This window comes from Talpa europaea (assembly GCF_964194135.1).
Source record: "Talpa europaea genome assembly, chromosome: 11".
In the NCBI taxonomy this organism is placed as follows: domain Eukaryota; kingdom Metazoa; phylum Chordata; class Mammalia; order Eulipotyphla; family Talpidae; genus Talpa; species Talpa europaea.
In genome coordinates, this window is record NC_140078.1 from 11,765,905 (window position 1) to 11,782,652 (window position 16,748).

The following is a 16,748-nucleotide window of genomic DNA, read 5'->3' on the forward strand; positions in this document are numbered from 1 at the left end:
ATTCTAGGATTTATTTGGTTTAGGTTGGTCTGTTTCTCTGTTTTGCTTCTCTATATTCCACATGAGGGAAGTCATCTGGCATTTGTCTTTCTCCTTCTGACTCATTTCACATAGCATCACTCCCTCCAGTTCCATCCATGTGGTTGCCCATTGGCAAGACTTCATTTCTCTGCAGCTGAATATTCCATTGTGTATATATTCCCCTTCTCGAGAAGTTGGTATTGCTATTATGTCAGAAGATAAAAGAACCAAGGATGAGACTGGTTAGGAAATCGTTGCAAAAGACCATGCAACAGACAAAGAGCTCATGACACAAATGTCATAGACCTGCTCTAGGCAAGTGGCCAGGGGGTGGAGAGGAAGAAGATGATTTCAGAATCAGAAGGAAGAAGCATCTCCAGAACCTGATCCGTTGTAGGTGTGGGAATGGGGCAGCACCTTTTGTTATTCTCAGTGGAATCCTTTCTTTTTTCTTCTCCAGTCTCCCCACCATATTGCAAACCTTGGAGCCATGGGGAAGATAGAAAGAAGCTGTCTCTTGGAGGACTTGCCATACAGTAGTCCTGATCTAGAAACAGTATAATCATCTTTCATTTCATTCTTTGACTTCCATATGATATGAGCGGTCCCTTTTTGGCCATTTTACTAAAGAGGAAACTGAGGCTTAGAGGGGTAGCTTGATTCCAGTCCAGGTCAGGTAACCCCAGGCTTCTTGTTAGAAGTGTTCTGCTTCCTCCCTGCACACCAGGCTAGGGGCACTGTGGATAACTGCTGAATCGCATTTTCAGAACTGAGGGCATGAATGTCCCTGAGGGTGCATTTCCCCTAAATCCAGCTGGCATTTGGGATGCTTAAGGTCTCCCTGCCTCCTGGAGGCAACATATGCTTTACCCACTCTTAATATCTCCCTGGAGAACCACTCCTGTGACTGTACAACTCAGTTAAGGAGGGGCCAAGTGGAAAATGAAACAGAATGCAGGAAATTTGAGGCTACATCTTTAATATATCTTGTGACCTTGGACAAATCACTCCCCACCACTAGAATTTATGAAATGAGTAGTTTGGATTAGTTAAGGTCTTGTGTCCCACCTGGATATTCTCCATTATGCTTCGATGAATAATTCACAGCTTCTGGGCCCGTGCTATCCCACTAGGACTTTCTGTGACAATGGAAATGTTCTATATTGGTACTGTCCAATATGGTAACCACTAGCCATTGTGTCTACTGAGTACTTGAAATGTGACTAGTGTAGCTGAGTAAATACATCTTTTTTTTAAACTCTTAACTTAAATTTAAATAGGCACATGTTGCTGTGTCTTGCTACTAGATTGAAGAGTGTAGTTTTAGTCACCAAAGACTCTGCTTATGGAACAATGGTGATTGGTTGAGTATTTACCACTTTTTGCCAGTGTGGCTTGAACAAAAGATGCTACTTCTCTCTTCCTCTACATTCCTTGCTTTAAAGCAGGGAGAGCCTGGCAATGCCTCTTTGACTTGCAAAGCATGCTTATCTCAGTGCCTGACATATACTAAATTCTCAGTAAACACTAATAACCTTAACCATGTTTTAAATTCATTGGACCCATCTGTCATCTGGTACTGGCCATTTATTATGAAATTAATATTTGTTACATCAATTCCAGTTTGCCATTGAACATTCACTTAAAACAGACCAACAAAGAACTTCGATGTGTAGTTTTCATCATCCCATTTTGGGGATGAGGACATTGAGGCCTGGACAGTTTTATTACCTTGCTCAAAATTGCACAACTAAGAAATAACGCAGTGGGACAGAAACCACTTCATGACTGCACACCTAGGGTTTGTTCCAGGCCACCCCAGCTGTCTTGGCTTCAGGCGGCACTTGGGTCCAGCCCCCACCCTCTCCCTTCACGTTGGTGCTGGTGCTGGAAGCTGGCGGGCCACCTGTCTGCAGGGACAGCTCTGAGCACTCAGCGCCCCGGGCCCTCAGCTGCCAGACGCCCAGCACACTCATGTAATCTTAATGAACAATGTGCAAAGCCATTAAAAACTCAATTAGGACTTTCTTTTTACTGCCGACGTGAGGAAATGCAGTCCTGAGGTGCTCATGTGTAAACACAATAGCTGCCATCTGCTACGGAGAAGCGTTTTGCCTCCAAAAAGGGGATCTGTGTTGCAGACACATCAATACCAGGGCGCTTATCAAGGCGTTATTATGCACGGAGGGGAAAATGCAGAATTTATGGCCAGCCAGAGAGTGCTTCCTGGTTTAATTCCACAATTTTTGGTGAGATGTATAACAACTATGAGGAAACTAATGCTGCTTTATGTTCCTCATCACGTTAGTGGAATTTGGGGCGGGGGAAGGAGAAGGGAAAATAATGTATTTACAGTCTTCTTCTTTCTTGTTTCTGACTGATCTTGGCATAATGACCAGCTCATTTTTGATCTCCAGGAAACTGACAGCCCCGGGATGATATTAATTAAGCCAACCTGTTGATCAAAGAGGATTCCACTGAGCTGATGATATATGAGGACTTTCATGCCTGAGCAATCTTTAAAATGACAGGCCTGTGCTCCACTTAGAGATGTGGCTTCCTTTCTTTCTGGAGGATGTGGCCGGATCTCTGGGAGCTGGGCTCTAGGTGGCTGGATCCCTTTCCTAAGATTCTATCTTTGGTGTTGCTGGATTTGGCAGCTTCCTGCCTCTGCCTTTGCATGTGCTCTTCCTGGTGTTTAAAATGCCCTTCTAAATGATCACCAGGCACGCTTCCATGGAAGGGATCCTGACTGGGAAAGAGGGGAGGCTCAGCTAACCCTGAGCATCTCTTTATACCTGCTGATCTAGGCCAATCTGATGTGACTGAAGATATTCCTGGGGGGCATTAGGAGAGAAAAAAAATGGGTCCTGTGCAGTTAGCAATGAGATTACTCAGGCATGTTCTGTAGACTGGAGGGTCCTGCTGTGGGGAGTGACTGCAGGACCATGGAAGGAGCAGGAAGTCCACTAGCAAGGATGACAAGTGGAATGAAGAGCTGAAGCTCTGCTGTAAAGATGGGGTTTTCCCCAAACGTAAGAAGGGAGTTCAGCTATTGGGTGGCCAAAGCGCAAGGCACATTTCTATTCTAGGTTGTCAGTGTGAGAGCAGCCACAAGTCAGGTTGATATCTAAGGAGCAGGTGTGACCATGTTGGTTACTTGGACCAATTACCCTGATGAGTTTCTTCAGGAAAAGCTATACCTCCCCATGATCTATCCCCCAAAATTGTTGCTTTTGTTTTGGGGGGAACCAAATGATCCCTCACAATTTGCTGTTCTATGTTACATTCCCTTCTAAGACTTTGGTGATGACAAAACCTGCTATAGTGAGGAAATATCTACATTCACATAAGAGCACTCAGATCCCCAGGGCCCCTGTCCTCTTGACAGTGTATCTGTGGCTGCTGAATGGGTCTGTCAACGTTCTCTCTGTGGATCATTAGTCTGGGGGTATATGTGTGGTCACGTCCGCATAGTATCTGTGATGACAAAATAATGACCCTCCAAAGATGTCCACATCCTAATCCATGGAACCTGTACCTGTGCTACCTTATATGGCAAAAGGGACTCCTCAGATGTGATTAAATGAAAGATCTTGTAATGGAGATTATCCTGGATTGTTTGGCTGAATCTAAGGTGCAGGATCCTTATAAGAGTCAGGCAAGAGGGTCAAAGTCAAAAAAAGGTGCTGTGGCCATCATGATAGACATTGGAGTGATGCCTTAGAAGGCAGAGGAAGGGCCCATGAGCCAAGGAGTGTAGGCAGCCTCTAAAAGCTGGACAAGGCAAAGAGAGATTTTCTGCAGAAATCTCAGAGTTAAAGAAGTTCTGCCAACACCTTGAGTTAAGACTTGTCTTATTCAGGCTGATAAGGGAATCGGTGTTGTAGTAGATCCCTCAATTGGTGGTAATCTGTAATGACAGCTGTAAGATACTATCCCAGGATCTAAGTCTCCTGTTCCCCAAGCCTCCACCTATTTCACTACTGGTCCTCTGTCTGCCATCATTAAACTCTCCCCATCACTCATGAGAACCCCCGGGTGTAAGTTTAGTCCCTTTCTGCAATCCTTGTAGAAGCCCACTGTGTGCAAGCCACAGAAGACCCCTCCCCTCAGCTGCTGCTGTGGGTGCCCTTGCCAGTGTCACAGTGTCCCTTCCTCTTGCTGGGTGTGCCAGATGTTGATGCAGATTTTGCCCCCACCATGTATCCAGAAGCTACTCTCTACTTTCTGCCACTTGGACCCCAGAGCTCACCCCTCATCTCCAGTCTCGCCAAGACACTCAGGAGCAGGACTCTATCCTGCTGTGTGCACCCTTCCCTCCTTTAGGGGTCAATGGTTGGTGAGGTGGGCAGCCTTCATTGTCATTCTACTTTTCCCCCCTAATTATTTTATTTCTTTCTGAGTTTTGCACCAAAACACATGCCTTCCTGTCTGGTCTAAAGGCCAGATATTGCATATCAGGTCACACAAGTCAACGTTATGGGCCAGGGTGGTGGTGAGGGTGAGGGGGAACTGGCATGTGGCCCTACCCCAGCCCAGCTTGGCGCACCCAAGACACTAGCGATCTTAATGGAGGTCCGAGGTATCTTTTTTCTTCCATTCTTTTCATTCTCTTTCTTTTTGTATTTTTTCCCTAAAGACACTGCTCTTATGATGTCCCCATTTGGAGTATATTGCAGCTTTGCCTAGTAGCTGTGGTGTCTCATCTTAGTCCCTTTGATAAAGGCACTTGTAGGAAGTAGGGACTCTGGGGTGTTGCTAAACAATAACAATATGAGCTGCAGAAATAAACCTCAAAATTTCAATGACTTAATGACCCAATAATAGCATGTTCCTTTATTTAAGGTCCAAAATGAGTGTTCCCATTAGGTTGCCTTCCTCATGGACATGGACCCTCAGGGAACTGGGCTCTTGGAATCTTCTGCTTTCAACTGGTGGATGGAACAGTGATTCCTGTCCTTCATATGCACACAGATCCCCTGGGGATCTTGATAAAAATGCAGATCAAATTCAGTCACCTGGGGTGGGGTCTGAGGTTCTGCATTTCTCCCAGGCTCCTAGGTGATGAAGAGGCTTCTGATCCAAGGGCCACCCTGTGAGAGACCAGATGATGATGGAGAATGGAAAATGAGTGTGTGTGTTGCGTGCACGTGTGCATGTACATTGGCTTTTATGGACCAAGGCTGGCAGTAGCATACTTTATACTCAGGTCCCATTGACTCCAACCCCATTGCATGGCCTCATCTACCTATAAAGGAGGCTGGGAATGTGGTCCAGCTATGTGCCCAGAATGAAGAGAACTGGCAATTTTCTGCTATGTGGAGCATTGATAGAAGGCCAAGAACTTTCACGAGCTCCACCTTCAGGGAGATGGCAGCATCTTCTGTCAGCAGTCACAGGGGTGGCAAGGTGAAGAGTGTCCCTGAGCTGCCTTGCTAAAGCCAGGATGGGATAGGAACCTAAGCCGGTGGGCGGGAACCTTTCTGACTCTCCTTGCTGTGGATGTCAGCAGCCTGGAGTGAGCTGACAGGAGGGCAGGCTCTGAAATGCCCATGCTGGCATCATGGCATTCAGTGAGAGAGCCGGACACCTCCTGCTTCTCAGGCTGCCTCCCCCAATCTGAGTTGCACCCTCCTCCGTGACAAGGACTGTCGCTCTGTTGGACTGTGCGTCATCACTCATCTGTCACTCTGTAGGTCATCACTCATCTGTCCCAGATAAACCTTCTGGAGTCTTGTGGAATGTAGGTTGGCAGACAGATATGGATGCTGGCTTTGCCATCTCTCTGTGCCTCACTTTACCCTCTGCAGTGGTTCCTTCCTTGTTGAGTCACCGGGAGGTAGTGATAATTAGAGATGACATCTGACAGAGGCTGTCTCTGCACTTACCCTGTGTTCCCACCAGGCCACACATGAGGACATTCTCCTGTCTTAGAACCCTGAGAGGAAGACACCACCTTTGTAGTATCTTCTTCAGTGGCTCTGGTGCCAGGAGGGTGAGTTTTCTGGCTGGCAGAATGTGAGAATCTGCTTTGCTTCATGTTTTCCTGTCTTTATCGGCTTGCTTTTTGTTGACTCATTTTGGGGATGAGCCCACCCAGTGACCCTGAGTGGTCCTCCCTTGAGTACCCCTTGAGCCCAGGGGGTGGGGGGCTCTGGTGGAGCCAGAAGGAGGGGTTCCATGATGGTTCAGCTGCTCTGTATGCTAGCTTAGGGAAGAAAATGCAAGAAGCCTAATCGGGCCTGAAGTCTGAGTTACTTTCTCTAATCGGCTTTGTGAGTAATAAAGTGGAGCTTTTGAAATCTGTCTCTTCCCTGTTTCTACTTTTAAATTCATTTAATGGAAGCAAATGATTGGCACCTTCTGGAACCCCAACAAGGTATGAGTTGCCCAGCACTTATTAGCTGGCAGCTGTAAGTCTTTTTGATAGTAGGTGAAAGAAAGAGGAGCCTTGTAGTAATGGAAGTGCCTTGTTTTGGTTCAGTGTCTGTAGTCTTAAGGTCTTATTTAGAATGGAACATTTGGGTGGTTAAAATAAGATTTCAAAGCAAGTGGTTTTCTAGGTGAGAAGATTCATCCTGAGTTTATGTACTGTGTTTTATGATGCAGTTTATTTCATTGAATAATAGGACTCTAAGCTACAGAGTTCAGCCCTCACAATTGAATGTGAGAAGTCCTTAGACATCTCCTCATTTGTCCAGGTTCTGTTAAGCACCTGCCACGGCGGGGAACTTGACTGTGTCTCCAGTAGTCAATCCCCTTTTGCATCAGTTCTACTTGTTAGCAGGTTCTTTGAACTGACATGTGCCTGCTGGTTGTCTCTCCCATAGGTCTGCCCTTTCAGGCATCTTTATCAATTAGCTATTGCCATGGAGGTGCTATTTATCAAATAAGGAGTGTACTCAGTGGTAAACATTCATTTGTGCTTATGCTCATGGGTCTGAGCATTTATTGTGGATTGGCTGATCATTGGATTCTTTAGCCACGTGGCTGTCCTTTGAGATGCCTGGGGGCACAATGTGGGTCTTTATTCCTTGAACTGAATAATATATAAACCACTGGATCTCTGTAAGCATTCAGGCTGAATTCTGTTCTAGGCTGTATATCTTCCATTTGCCTCTCACATTGCTTATGGGTCATTCTTGCTTCCTTGAAGACATCCTCCTTTTTATTGTGTCTTCCTCACATGTAATCCTTGTACAGAATGCAAAGGTCCAGGTGGTGTGTGTTGGAATATCACCTCCCCTGCTGTAGAGGTTCTGCTCCCATTGAGACAGCCTGAGCTGGCATGAGGCTGTATTTCTCTCCACTTCCCAGGCAGAGGTGGCAGTTAGCTGCATTTCTGGGTTTTTATTCCACACTTCCTTTAGTAGCTACTGAATGTAACGTTTCTTCTGTAAATGTTTATAAACTGTCTATTTTGTGGAAATACTTCATATGCCTTAACCATCGCTTAATTCTTAAAACCACCTGCTTGAGTAGGCTTTTTTTTTTATGACAGGAGAGGACACTCAGGTTGAAAGAGGAGGTGTTTTTTCTTCAGGATCAACCAGACCCTCCTGGAGTGACATGATTTCTGGCCACCATGTTTGTGGGTATGATTGATTTTCAGAAGGCTTTTCTTTCTCTCTTCTTGTCTCTACCTCCCTCCCCCTTTGTGGGTCTCCAGGATCCTTCATGATGGTGAACAGCTCTGGAAGGGCCTCTGGCCAGAAGGCCCACCTCCTCCTGCCAACCCTGAAGGAGAATGACACCCACTGCATCGATTTCCATTACTACTTCTCCAGCCGTGACAGGTCCAGCCCAGGGGCCTTGAATGTGTATGTGAAGGTGAACGGCGGGCCCCAGGGGAACCCCGTCTGGAATGTGTCGGGGGTCGTCACCGAGGGCTGGGTGAAGGCAGAGCTTGCCATCAGCACCTTCTGGCCACACTTCTACCAGGTATGGCGTGTTACATGGTTTGATTGTTTAAGTAATGACAGATGTGTCTGCCTCTTTCTCTGCCTAGGTATTGTTAGGTTGGGGAAGGGAAAGGACTTTACTTGCTCGCTGTTCAACTCATGTTTACGGAGCTTCTCCTCCTAGCCAGGCCCTGCAGATGCCAACGCAGCCCCTTTTTCCTTGGAGTTCATGGTCTGGGGCAGGAGACGGATATGTGAATAAACAATTGCAATGCAGGGGCAAAAATGTGGCCTTCCAGGGTGCTGGAGGAACATAGACATTGCAACTTTTTATAAAATAATCGCTTATAACTACCTGATGAGGGAGGCACTGCTATTAACCCCATTGTGCAGGTGGAAAAATTGAGATTCAGAGTCAGAGAGCCTGGAGACTGCAGTGTCCAATCTGTTTTCTCCAATATTGTTCTCAGTTAGAAACACAGTTTTACAAAATATCTGATCCTGATTCTTGGGGCAGGAAAAATCAAGATGAGCCTGGAATTTTTTTTTCTAGAAACAAAGTTACTTTCAGAGGCATCTAGGTTTTAAATCAGTGAGGAGACTAGCCTTAATGACCACTTGAGGAGCAAGGAGGGAGGCAACAATTTCATCAGTTACTCTTTTTTTTAAGATTTAAGATTTTTTAAGATTTCCATTACTACTTCTCCAGCCGTGACAGGTCCAGCCCAGGGGCCTTGAATGTGTATGTGAAGGTGAACAGCGGGCCCCAGGGGAACCCCGTCTGGAATGAGTTGGGGGTATTTGGGGTGAAGGCAATGAGGGTGACTTCTCAGAGGAGAGGGCTGCTTGCCTGAATCCTGAAGGGTGAATAATTATCATAAAAGGAAGGGAAAGGCATTTGAGTTGCCAGGAACAGTGCCTGTCGTGGGTTAGATGAGTGAGCGAGATTTTGGTAGAATTTGGAAGCTAAGTGGATTGAGGGACGGTCACAAAGGAAATACGGTGGGAACTAAGCCTGCAGGAGCAAGCGGGTCATGGGAGGCTTTGACTGTCTAAGGAGACCGCTTCTATTCCCTCTTCTAGAGTGTGCTACTCAAACCAAAAATGGAAGGTTATACCCACCTACTCTTTGTGGACCCATATTTTTATAAACTGCAATAAAAATGTCACAGCAATGCTGTAAAGTCAGGAATGGACACAGTGCAGGTTTTCTGATTCCAGCAGACTGCGTAAAGGAGGAGTCAGAGTCCTCAGTGGTTTTATGCAGGTCTTTTATTGGGATTTACCTGGTACACAGCAGGCAAGGGTGCTGGGAGGCTGGCAGGCCTCCAGCAAGTCTTCACTCTATCTGGGCTCTCCCGCGTTCTCTGCTTCTCTCTCGGCTGCTGCTTTCGACTGCTGCTGGCATCCCCGTGACACCACCCTTAAAAGCCCAGTCTCAGCCCAGGTGAATCCCATCTACCTCTGCCCACACCCTACTCCAGGTGCCCGCCATCAGGCATGCATTCAGGACCTCAAGGATCCATCATCTATCCTCATGGTGGGAGGGCAGAAAAGCCTGACATTTTTCTTTACCCTACAAATGCCAAAATTCAGTAGCAGTTTCGAGGCACCTCTCCCACTTTCTCTGCTTATCTCATGCATAGTACCCACTGGGCAGGATGCCGCCCCATGGAGCCTGCCTGTAGGGTAACAGTTCCTGGTCACCTTGGCTTGGGGCTGTGGAAAGTTGTTTTTGTTTTTTAAACAAATGTATGAAGGTGTGACTTGGTATGTATGTCATAGGATCCACTGATTTTAATGTAGTCCAGTGGTGTTTAAACAATTCTGAGTTGTGCAGTGTAAGGGCAGGAAGGGACACAGTGCAGGTTTTCTAGGATCCAGCAGACCGGGTAAAGGAGAAGTCAGAGTCCACAGTGGTTTTGCAGGTCTTTTATTGGGGTTCACCGGGCATATGGCAGGCAGGGGTGCTGGGGGCCCGGGAGGCTGGTAGTTCTCCCAGCCCCCAGCAAATCCACACTCTCTCTGGGCTCTCTGGCATTCTCTGCTTCTGCTTCTATGCTTCTCTCATTGGCTTCTCTTCGGCTTCTTTCTCAGCTTCTTGGCTTCTGCTGCTACTGGCGTCCCCGTGATGCTGCCCTTAAAAAGCACAGTCTTAGCCCAGGTGAATCCCATCTACCTAGGCCCACACCCTACTCCAGGTGCCCGCCATCAGGCATGCATTCAGGACCGCAAGGAACCATCATCTATCCTGATGGCGGGAGGGCAGAAAAGCCTGACATTTTTCTTTACCCTACATGCAGCCATTACCATAACCCAATTTCAGAACATTTTTCTCACCCCCAGTCAGACCCCTGGTGCCTGTTTGCAGGTAATCCCTGTGCCGCTATTGAGAGGTCTTAAGTGAGAAAGTGACTGTAGGGAAAATAGAGTCACTCAGGTTCTTTTTTGCCCCCTGCTGCCAACCTCTATGGCCACCACCCTGTCTCCGTTCCTCCCAGGTGGTATTACCTGCACGTGATACCGTGTTAACGCACCAAGCACTGGGCCATGTGAGCATGGGGCGCGCGCTCCTATGAGTACAGACACCTGGGCGGACAAGCCAGCGAGCGTGGGGCGTGGCATATGTAAATATGGACACCTGGGCTGAGTTGCTGGGGGATAAAAGGCAGATCCGCAGGGCCTGGGACTCAGTTGCTGCCTCCCTGCCTGCTGGTCTGCTTGTGTGTCCAGTTCCTGCTTCTACATTAAAGGCACGTTCGAGATACTGAAGGCTCCAAAATTCTCTTTTTGTTTGCCTTGAATCAACAATGAACCTGCCCAGCCTGGGCTGGTTGCACAACAGTGACATCTTAATATCTGCATTTTGGAGAAATTTCTCTAGAGTCAGAAGCAGAAGATCGACTGACCTGTGGGTGGCAAGGTGAGTGGCCACCCTAATATCTGAGGGGAGACTTTCACTGGTCCTTAGTTCAACCTCCACAAGGTAGCCCTTTTGGGGGGGCGGTGCCCACAGCATGGGCGATTGCAAGGGAGTGGATAGAGCTCTGTTCCAATGAAGCTATGTACAAAAACAAGTGGAGGGATGAGGTTTGGTCTCGAGGCTGTAGCTTGTTGAATCCTGATGTAGGTGATAAAGCCGACGTCCAGAGATGGATGGTGTAACGGCGGGAATGACACAGGGCAGGATATCTATGACCCGAGCAGACGGGGTGAAGGAGGAGTCCTGGAGCCCTCAGTGACTTTTGCAGGCTTTTATTGGGATTTATCAGGTAGACAGCAGGCAGAGGTGCTGGGGGGCCGGGAGGCTGGCAGGCAAGTCTTCAATCTATCTGGGCTCTCCGGCGTTTTCTCATCATGGCCTTTTTTTTTTTGCTCCTCTCGTGGTTCTGCTGGCATCCCCATGATGCCACCCTTATAAGCCCAGTCTTAGCCCAGATGAATCCCACTTACACATGCCCACACCCTATTCCAGGTGCCCGCCATCAGGCATGCATTTGGGACCACAGGGTTCCGTCATCCTAATGGCGGGAGGGCAGAAAAACCTGGTATTTTTTCACTTATCCTACAGATAGTGATGACCAAGAACACACAGAAAACCACTGGCAAAGCTGAGAGCAGATCCTAATGTCCCAGTCCCAGAACTAACCTCTGTATCACTAGTATAAAATTAATTTCTGTAAGGCCATGGTTATCTCCTGTGAGACCACAGCGTTCCAATAAAAGCCTCTTACTTGGGGCCCAATATAAATGGGTTCCGATGGGGCCCACAGGTGCAAGCCTAAGAAGCAGGAGAAATGATCCAGGAGAGGGAGATCCATCTCTATTGGGTGCAGAGGAGGAAAAAAGGCGTAGGCTTCCCCTAGGTCCCAGCTCTCTGGTAAGCATTCTGTCGCACGTATCTGTGAGTAACTCCATGTGTTGGAGAGCATGATGTCCTGGGGCCCAGAGTAGGGGATATTATTAGTAAGTGAGGTCCCTACAGTCCTATCTAGGTCCTCTAGCTCCAGGTTCACTTTTCTGCCTAGAGGGAGAAAAGCTTGCTCATTCTGAGAACTTTCTACCTGCATAATGTTGGGTATGTCCTGTTGTTCTGCACCCCAGTTCTCTCCTTTGTAAAATGTGCAGGGTGATAGGTGTAGAGGGCAGTGCTGTGGGTTGAGGTAGCATAAAAGTAGACAGCTTGTGTGTAAGGTCATGTCAGGCTTAGCAATTGTTGGAAAGAAGGGAGGGGAGAAAAGCAAAGAGGATGGAAGCGTTTGAAGAAATACCCCTTGTTGAGCCGTCCTTGTGATAAGCAGCTCCTCTGGGAGAATTCTCTGTGATTTCCAACTTGTTGGCCACTGCAGCGCCATCACACTGCACTGCACTTCCACTGCTGAGCTTTGTGGTGAGAAAGACCCTAATGCGCTAAGAGCAGCAGTTTAGAAAAGACCCATATCTAGAGTGTGTGTGTGTGTGTGTGTGTGTGTGTGTGTGTGTGTGTAGTCAACACTTATAAATGCATGCACAGACACACACAGTCACTAATGGATAGTCTCAAGCCCACACATACCGACTCTGCACACTCAGGGGCGCCTTCCCACGCAGACATCTGGAGCAGAGAAAAAGGGACCCACCAGGAGGTTCCAAGGCATTCGCAGAAAGATTTTCAAAATCACTAGATTTGAAGACCAGACCAAGTGCTGATCCTTCATGTAGGGATCTGTGGACTAAATACTATTTTGGTTTTTAGCAGTGCTGGGTTTGGGACCCTCATGGCTTATGTATTCATTTATTAAAGTCATATTTCATAGTCCTAAAATTGACTTTTAGGCTCTGTAATAATCAGGGAAGTTTCATCTTTCTTATTAGTGGGCTTTCTGGCACCAGGTGCCTTGGATGGGCACATCCCTCTGCCATCCGCTGCCTTTCCTGCGTCTGCTGCAGAGCGAGGGCTTATTAAATGTCGCCTTAGCTGTGCCCCTTTCCAGGTGAGGTGGATTCCATTTCATGTTTTTAATGATTCTAGACCTTCCCAAGATTTGAAAAACAGTAAGAGAACTTTCTTTTATTAATTTTGCATCCACTTGCTCATAGTACTCTAACCCCTGCCTTGGTGAAATTGCTTCTTAGTCAACTCTTATAAATGCTGTGTAGAATCCTGAAATTTAGGACTCGCCTGTCTTGCATTCAAGTGGATCTGAACTCAGTGCCTTTCTCAGGACTGCTTCTGGCATCTGGCCAGAGGAACTTCACTGCATATTCAGGAGGGTGTGTCCTGGGGCGTGGGCAACTCCCCCACCCTTTGAACTCCACCCATCCCTCTCCTGCATGCTTCCTCTCCACTAAGAGGCAAGTCTCCTCCTGCCAGGCCTCCCTGGATGGCTGCGGGACAGCATGTCTCTCTTGATTAACCCTACTGGTCATCTCTCCCCATGAAAACATGGACAGTCCTCTTACTTTATTACTATGGTTATATTTCTTTATTTTCATTCAGAATTAGCTGCAGAGGTTCCCCTTCTGGCCAATACCAATTCCTCCACTTGTGTCTGATCCCAGTTGATCACCACTCGATCCTGTTTCACTGATCCCTCACCCTCTGTATTTTATGCTGTTTCACTCATTACTCTTTCTCCAATCATATTCCAATCTCTCCATCCCAAGAAATCCCCACTTGCGGTTTTAGCACTTGTCCTTGTGCCGAAGCCAAGCAGTCTACTTGGCCTCTTTAAACTATCTACTTTGTCTTCCAAGGTGACCTCAGCTTGTTCTCTACCTCTAAATGGCGTTTAATTGCCAAAGCTACCACATCTGGAACATTGGTTCTGAAGCACTCATGACCTCCAGAAACAAAATGCCTGCTTCCTACTCAATATATCCATTAAGATGTTTAATTGGCACCTCATACTTAACATGTGCAAAAGGAAATCTTGAGGCAACTCTGCGTGTGTGCCCACCTACCCTGTTCATGTCGATAAACGACAGCAGAATCATCCAGATGCTCAAGCCCCCCAATGAAGGGTCCTTATTTAGCCTTTTCTTTTCTTTCCTTCCCTTCTCCTTTCTTAATCTGACAGCAATTCTTTTCATGTTGAACTTCAAAATATCTCCCCAATCATCATCTTTATTCTCCATAGCTCCCTCTGTCATCAAAACCATTCTCATTTGAGATTGGGTGTCTACAATAGGCATCTGATAGGTCTGTTTGTTTCATTCTTGCTCAGGTGCTCTCTTCCCTGTCAATTCCACAGAGCAGCCCAAATGATCTTTTTAGAATGTAATTTAGATCATGATACTTTCCTGTTTTAAATCTTTCAGTGACTTAGAAAAAAATTCAAGCTCCTTAGTATGTCTTGTAAGACACCAGGTGTTGTCTCCAGCTTACATACTATATCCCAGACACACGGTACCCTTCTTGTGTTTCCAGATCATGCAGAGCTTTCCTGACTCAGGGCTTTGCACTTGTCATTTGTCATCACCTCTTCTTTGGTGTTTTTCATTCTTCTGGTCGCATCTAATGATTATTACTCTTTAGAGTTCTCCCCTGAACCCTCTGAAGAAAGAAACTTTCTCTCCTCTTACTCTGTTTATTTCCTCATACCACCAATCAAAAATGAATTGTTTTACATATCTGTTTAATGTCTATGTCCACTGACTAGCTGTGACATTTATCGGGGCTAGAACTTTAATTGCTTTTCTGCACTTTTATGGCCCCAGATGTATCTCAATATTTGATACGGAGGAGGGTCTCTGTAAATATTGAATGAATGGGGGTGAGCAAGTCAATGAATGAATGTGCACATGGATGGGTAGATGAATAAAGATGCTTTCTCTGTAGTGAGTGGATTCAGAGTTTAGGGAATGATGATTTGTGAACAAGCAATTACAGTATGGTGTGATAGGTGTGACAGTGGAGCTAATTATACAGTGGTACATGTTATAGTGATGATGTAACATGAAAAGAGATACAAAATAATGCGACTTAAACCATGCCATTTTTACTATAAATCCAAGATTCTGTATTTCTATTGTAGAAAACCTAGAAAATCTATAAAAGTATAAAGAAGAAAATATTCATCCATAATCTCCTCGTGTCATTAACAAAAATGCATCAATAGATGATTACCTTTTCAATTTACCCTCTTACAAGTTATCTGTTGAAGACACTTGACATTTTTTATTTTGTTGATTCTCAAGAATTCTTTTTATGAGACATGATTTAATTTAAGATTTATTTATTCATGCATACAAGAACTGGGGTATAGGCCAGATGCATAGGAGGGTGAGAGGATTTACCAGAGACAGAGTGGGGAGCAGGACAGGTGGATTGACTGAAATATACTACTGAGGGGAGCAGTGGGCGACACAGGAGAGGTCTGCCCCACCATGTGGGATTCTCCCCGGCTGGCTGGGATAGACCCTGCTCTGCAGAGGCTGCGGACAGCTTCACAGCACTGTGCTCAACTGCCTGTACCACCAGGGGAGGCCCAGATTCTCAAGAATTCTTTACGCAGAATAGAATGTTTAATTTTAAAGCTGTATTTATCTATGCATATAAGAACTGGGGTGTAGGCCAGAGGTCAGGGGGTGAGAGGATTCACCAGAGACAGAGTGGAGAGAAGAACAGACAGATGTACTGAATCACACTGCTGAGGGGAGCAACAGGCAAGGCAGGAGAGGTCTGCTGCACCATGTGGGTAGTTCCCTGGCCAGGGATCAAACTCATGCTGCAGTGGCTGGCAGTAGCTTGATAGCACTGTCTTTAAACCCTGCACCACCAGGGAGGTCCAGAATATCTACTTTTTAACTGTACATTTGTTAAAAACATTTTTCTCAGCTCATTTGACTTACTTTTTATTTCAGACTTTTGTTCATTTACAGATCTTACTTTGACATCATAGCTATTAGGAAGGTACTGTATAACTTTTAAGAAAGATTTTTTTAAAGATTATTTATACAATCACTGGGTACAGTCAGAAGCGCAGGAGGGTGAGAGAATTCACCAGAGCCAGAGTGGAGAACAGAACAGGCAGACTGATGAAATACACTGCTGAGGGGAGCAGTGGGTGAGACAGGAGAGGTCTGCTGCGCCATGTGGGATCCTTGCTGGCGACCGGGAATTGAACCAGCGCTGCAGAGGCTGCGGGCAGCTTTGCACCCCAGTGCTCAACTGCTGCGCCACCAGGGGAGGCCCAAGAAATAGATTTTTTTTAAATAAATTGTATTGTTATATTCCCCATACAATTGCAGCCCCCCCATTCTGACCCCAATCCCTCCCCTCCCGCCCCCGCCCCCCTAAAAGTGTCTCTGGTTCATAGTTTTTTGTTGATTTTGATTTTCACTTTCTTATAGTTATTCATTTTCCTGGTCCCTTATTTAAGTTTTCTAGATTCCTGCTATGAGTGAGACCATCCGGTATTTTTCTTTTTCTTTTTGGCTTATTTCGCTGAGCATGATCCCTTCCAGCGCCATCCATGTTGCTGCAAATTGCATGTGTTTATCTTTTTTGAATGCTGAGTAATATTCCATGGTATATATGTACCACATCTTCTTGATCCAGTCATCTATTTTTGGGCATTTGGGTTGTTTCCAAAGCTTAGCTATTGTAAACAGTGCTGCTATAAACATAGGGGTGCAGGTGTTCTTTGGAATTGATGTTTCTGTGTCCTTTGGGTAAATACCTAGGAGTGGAATTGCTGGATCATATGGAAGCTCTATGTTTAGTAGGTCCAGAAATCTCCACACAGCTTTCCACAGTGGTTGGACCAGTTTGCACTCCCACCAACAGTGCAGAAGAGTTCCTTTTTCTCCACACCCTCACCAACATTTGTTGTTGCTAGT

General features: G+C 46.2%; 1 protein-coding gene across 11 annotated transcripts in view; it reads left to right on the plus strand.

Moving 5' to 3' along the window:
* PTPRT (protein tyrosine phosphatase receptor type T) overlaps window positions 1-16,748 on the plus strand; it is a gene marked incomplete at both ends in the record, with an annotated part of 916,214 nt that overhangs the window by 329,692 nt on the left and 569,774 nt on the right. For all 11 annotated transcript variants that reach the window (XM_084248172.1, XM_084248169.1, XM_084248173.1 and 8 more), the window contains one exon: window positions 7,694-7,965. In XM_084248172.1, the coding sequence (XP_084104298.1) occupies window positions 7,694-7,965 (272 nt within the window). The remainder of the gene's footprint in view (window positions 1-7,693; window positions 7,966-16,748) is intronic.